This window comes from Pyxicephalus adspersus, chromosome 9 (genome assembly GCF_032062135.1).
Source record: "Pyxicephalus adspersus chromosome 9, UCB_Pads_2.0, whole genome shotgun sequence".
NCBI classification, from domain to species: domain Eukaryota; kingdom Metazoa; phylum Chordata; class Amphibia; order Anura; family Pyxicephalidae; genus Pyxicephalus; species Pyxicephalus adspersus.
The window spans coordinates 13,061,804-13,067,803 of NC_092866.1; the positions used below are offsets into that span (position 1 = coordinate 13,061,804).

Genomic DNA, 6,000 nt, shown 5'->3' on the forward strand with positions numbered 1-6,000 from the left:
AGTAGAAAGAAAGATTTTCATAGGACCGATTCAAACTAGAACCTGTAATGCAGACATATAGCGCAGGTGACTAGTGGTGCCCTTTTGTAGCTCCAGTCCTCTGCATGCAAGTATAGAGACCCCAAAACCGGCATCATTTAAATTTGTAAGATTTATCACTTACTGGTAGTGTTGGGAGTCAGCTCACTACTAAAATGCGCTATTGGTCAGTGAAACCACCATGACTGGATTAGAAAAATGCAGTCAAACGGTAGGCTTGATCGTAAAACATACTCATGTAGATCATCAAAGTGCCCCCAGGTGCTTTCAGTGTATGCATGTGTTGACTTATATACATAAATGTTATCTCATATACAGTATGTATTTCATATTGTATACAGCTATTGTTAGCTTTTAAGTAAACCTATAACTGGAAAATATGTTGGCTGGCATTGCAACTGTTTCTTTCTGAATATGCTATGCTGTTGACTGTTACACTTAAAGTGGAACAAAATGTTAAAAATAAAAAAATTGTGAGCAGGCAAGCACTTTATTACAGGACCAGGAGATGTCTTATTCTGCAATAAAATACCTTTCCTACCTGCTCACATTTTTTTATTTTCACTCACCTGTCCTCGCACCAGCGTGGGAACCACCATATTCCTCCTCTCCTCTACGGGATGCTGGATCTTCAGTCATCTTAATTGGCCAAGACAGGATCACATAACTACATTCATTCTGTCCCAGCAGCTGTGGGAGATGCCTGGATGGCCAGCATATCATGACATCCTGCACTGAGCTATGCAGTTTATTTCTGCTTCAAAGGCTCCAGTCATTATTGAGTCACTAACCAGATAAAGTATGCAGATGTTCAGATGCCACCGTTTCATGTTTACTGATTGATAATTTAATGCTTGTTCCAGGTCAAGAATCAGAAAGTACTGAAACCAAGGAAGCCAAGAAACTAGTGGATGGAGATCAGAAATGGCAGCCTTTACCTTTTGGTTGATACCTTCCTCCCTTTAGAACATCTCTGGCAAAATAAAAACAGAAAGGTTGCAGATCTCTTGTCTGACTTCCTTACCTGGGGTCTCATCCAATGCTTCCTGCTCCTCAGATTCTTCTTCTGGAGGTTCTTGGCTGTCAGGTGCTGGCACAGCTGCTAAAAGCCAACATTAAAAAAAAAAACAATTGAATTGGGGTCCTTTTTATTAAAGTGGTTTCTTGAGGTTTATAAATGATTAAAGCAGATTTATATCTTTACTACTTTATTATTATTAAACAAGATTTATATAGTGCCAACAAATTACGCAGCTCTGTACATTAAATTGGGGTAGCAAATGACAGACAGATACAGACCGTGACACAGGGGGAGAAGAGGACCCTGCTAGCAATATACATTTTTGATAATAATGTAATATATAAAATTCAACAAAGTACTATAGCATTGCTAAGAAGAAGTCGGATCTGTTGGACTGAACAGAAACTTCCTGTAACAAAGACCAGTCACTGCTTCTGCAAAATAGTTATGGGGGCTGTTTTGTATATTTTACTAGATGCGTAAAAGGAAACTAAATTTTATGGATGTTCAACTCTGGTCCTTGAGGACCACACAGAGGCTGTCATTTTTGGACTTCCTTATAGACAATGGTTCCTTATAATATACTTACTACATATAATATTGTCTGTTGGAAAAATACATTGGAAGAAAAAGGTGGACAGATTGTGGACCTTGTGGAATGGAGTTAGACAATTCTGCTATATTTTTGGGGTTTTACATATGTAAAAAAAAAAAGTAAAAATGAAAAAATAGTTATTTGTAAGTTAATGGATAAATTAAGTGGATTTGAGAATTAGGCACTGTCTTACATTAGATTGCTTTAACAAAGGCAGTGGAATGCTTACTTATTCCAGTATTATAACTAATATTTAACTTTACAAAAGTCAATATTGTAAATCTATAGTAAGTCTACGATTTTCTATACTTAATTTTTAAACTGAAAAAAGTATTAGTTGTCATGTTTCCCTTTTCCTGCAATGGGCTGACTACCACTCCAAAATGTTTACACATAATCAGATGTCAAATTACTGGGCATTGGCTTTTTATAGCGATGCCCTTATATTTAGAGCAAGTTTTCTTGCTTATTGTAGATTTAAAGGAATAACCATGTGTTAAAGTAATGGAGGAGACTTCAGCTCTACCTACTGAAAGTTTTGGAATGGCCTATCTCAATACAAACATAGAACAAGAAGGTAAATAGGATACAGGTTAGGATCTGTATGTTCTAAATGATGCTGTAACCTTTAAAATCATCAAACCGTATTGTATAGCCAGGATTATGAGAAATATAATTAACCGTTATGTATATAAATAATGAAAATCCTCCGTTACCTTCTTCTGATTTTGCTTCTCTTTTTCTAGATCTATCTTGAGACCTTTCTGCTTCTGCCCTGCGTTTCTGATGCTTCCTCCTCTCATCCAGTGCAGATTTGGCACTAGTAACCCAGGCCTGATATGCCAGCTAGAAAGACATGAAAATAGAACACAGAGATACAAGTTTATTAGGAATATTTATTTTCATATGGAGAGACACAGCACTGCTAGGTCAAAAACTGTAGATGCACTGTAACCATTTGATAAAGTAGACACCTATCCAAGATTCTCAGAGGTACAGAAAAAAAAGAAGCACCAGACTAAATGTGAATAGACCAAGAAGAATGTTTTTTTATAGTATAAAGTCGGAAGGTCAAACCTGCCAAGTTATTGAGATACTAACACTATAATATTAGCCCTATGCAACTATTTCTTATGTTTTGAAAGTTCAGGAAGGGAGGGGTTCGAGCCTTGGTTTAGGGGTTTTCTTTTTGCCAGTTGTGCCCTCCTGATGGATTTTTCTAAGTCAGGGCTGGAAGTGACATGAAATGTCTCAAACAAGAACAGAAAAGGCTTAAATAGTATAGGTAAAATTTGTCTTTACCTTCCTCTAGGTGTGACATCTGCACCTCTCATTCATTGTACAGGTGTCACAGGGGCAGGAAGCAAATTGCAACTAACTGAAAACTTCCAGGAATTAAAATAGAATAATTTTTGGGGTAAAAAAATTAACACATTCTGTTCAATGACAGAGCAGAAGAAAAGCTGAATGTCCACATAGGGTGAAATAAAACAATAAAGCCTTTCTAGCTTTTACTCAAAAACGTTATGGCTGTAATTCCTTCCACATAGGAGTCTTGCATAAACAGGAACACAATTTTAAAAACAGCAAACGCAGCCTTGGCATGAACTTTTTTTAGTAACATTCAATAATTTTAGGTATAGGCAAGTATTTTAATGTATTAATTTAGTACAACTGGGTCAGCTAAATAAAGTTCTTACCTGGAAGGCGCTCTGTTTGGGTGGCTTTGGTTCCTCTAATACAGACTCCTCATCTTCCTCACTATCTGATTCGAACAAGAAATAATCCCCAGAATGCAAAACTGCATAAACAGAAAAAAACAAAAACTAAGCAATGGTTTGCTGCAATCTTTTAAAAAAGACAAAATCCTTTTTTTTTTTTTTTACAGATGCAGCTTAATGTTTAGGTTACCCCCCACCCTTACAGTGACCTTTGTAGTGCAGTAGCATAATACAGTTTGCCATACCCAAATGTGATGCAGAGATAAAGCAAATAAAATATACAATACAAAAAATGGTTGAATCCTAAATCTGCCTACAGATACTAAATGATACTAAAAAGCAATAAAGATTGTTGTACAATGGTTTGTATTGCAGGCAGAAATGCAGGGGTTGGTCACAGAAGAAAACGGGAGTAACTTGGTTGAACATTCTCCAATATCTGAAGACACAATTTTTTTCTGCACCAGACTACACCAGAAATGAATGCACACAGATGCCATGGACAGTGACAGTTATTGAACCTGCATCCTGGGAAGTACCTGAAGCATGATCCAACCATGGGCGGCTCCAATGAATCTTCTTTCTAGGCTTCTTTGCACCCTCTTCCTCTCCTGTGAAACAGGACAAGAAACTACTATCACAGTGGAAGGATATATAGAACAATTTAAATGCTATACTCTGGCACAAAACAAAACTGATATGCTGTTTAGAAAAGAACCATGTGGAGAGGGCTGACTATATCTTGGATTGGAAGAATACAAGTGCTCAAAATGAATGTACTGCCTAGGTTTCTTTACCTATTCCAGACCCTACCGATTTGAATACCCAGGTGTTTTTATCAAGATAAATACAACATTTTTTCAATATATCTGGAACCATGACTGGCCATATACAGGTGATTTTTCTGTTCAATTGAGCAGTCTATTCAATATTTTCAAAATCAAGTATAAATTGACTCTATTTCTGAAATAGATAAGAGTTGTAAAAACCAGGTCAGGTCGGTGCATTTCTATTAATCATACAGGTATTTTCAGAATGTTTGTGGCCTAATGAAAATTGTGGACAGGTAGGTTTTATTATGAGTTCAAAAACCTCTGCTGTTTAAAATATGGCGAACCCTGGCTGCCTTCCTTAAAGCATCTAGATCACAGAACATTGCAGTATTTGCAGTGTATCAGTCATTTTATTTGTTTAAATTTGCACAATACTTGCAGGTAAAACATTTGCACTGTGGTGTCTGTGGGAGAGTGAATATCACCTCTTGGTGGCACCAATATTTGACTGCAAATTGTACCTATATCCTCCTGGTCATTCTCACTCTGCTTTCTCCCTTGATGGTAACGCTCCTGTTTTGCACGAATTCTTTCCATCCTGTAAAAGACAAAAGTTGAGTTCTACTAGTAATCTATACTTGTAATTTTTGCCCCTTCACAGAACATTGATGATCCAGCAGATATTTTGGAGTATGTAAATAGAGATCCACAGAATGTCAGTGCTGGTTTACATGCCTAAATATGGCAATCAATCCAAGTGTAAGAGTAAATAAAGATAGATTTTACTCAGCTATACATCTATTGTGACAGCAGTAGTTGCCAAATACATATATATTTGGCAACTACTGCTGTCACAATAGATGTATAACCGAGTAATATTTATCTTTATTTACTCTTACACTTGGATTGATTGCTGTATTTAGGCTAACAATGAGCTTGTTTGTGGGTGTTATCTGTCACACACATCCTTTGGCCGAACATCACAAACTTCATTACACTGCAGAGGAGAAAGATTATATATATATATATATATATATATATATATATATATATATAATGAGGAATCTAATGAGGTAGAAAACTTTAAGCTTTGTTGTCATTGCAAACTATTCACCAGATTTTGAGAATGCACAGGGTGTTTTTTTCACCCTATGATGTGATCAGATTTAAGACAGGGCAATAAAACTGGAAGGGGTGCAAGGCTAATCCCCATTGTCACCAACTACCTCCAAAACTACCAATTTTTGGCTGTTTAATAATGGAATACATTTCCAGGCAGAAGAGCTTTAAAAATCCCAAATTTGGTTTAATGGTGGCAAATTTAATTCAAGAAATTCCGATTTTGTAAGCTTAATTTATTATTCCAGGGTTTAATGTGTATGTGGGTGTTTCAAACTTAAAATACTTACTGCTTCTTCAGCTGGCTAAGTGACTTTCTCTCAGTCTCGTGGTGGTAGTCCATGTTCTTCCGTATACTGGCCATATACAGCTCAAAACCCCTGCAATGAAACTTAGTTGAGTGAGATCACATACAGTATAATAATACCATATTACATTGCTTAGGGTATGATTTATACAATTGATGTGAACCCTATCTAACTGCCCAAATCATAAGACTCACTCTAGGAATAAAAACAGACGCATGGATTGATGCATCAAATAGATAACTTTGTTATATATAATTGTCACACAATAAGGAGTTATTACACATAAAGGATACTTTGGGTCACTTAAAGCCCAACTTTGGCTATGAAATGTATATTTGTGCAGTTTAAAGGAGGTTAAGAGTAAGAATGTCATTCACACCTTTGTGTATTCCTTAATTCCTGTGTAGGTGACAAAACAGTAGAG

The 6,000-nt window shown here is 36.3% G+C and overlaps 1 protein-coding gene across 1 annotated transcript in view; it reads right to left on the reverse strand.

Moving 5' to 3' along the window:
* Window positions 1-6,000, reverse strand: part of PIEZO1 (piezo type mechanosensitive ion channel component 1 (Er blood group)) — a gene marked incomplete in the record, with an annotated part of 131,609 nt that overhangs the window by 18,292 nt on the left and 107,317 nt on the right. The window contains 6 exon segments of the mRNA XM_072422653.1: window positions 1,064-1,141; window positions 2,372-2,501; window positions 3,356-3,456; window positions 3,916-3,987; window positions 4,671-4,747; window positions 5,559-5,648. Of these exon segments, the coding sequence (XP_072278754.1) occupies window positions 1,064-1,141; window positions 2,372-2,501; window positions 3,356-3,456; window positions 3,916-3,987; window positions 4,671-4,747; window positions 5,559-5,648 (548 nt within the window).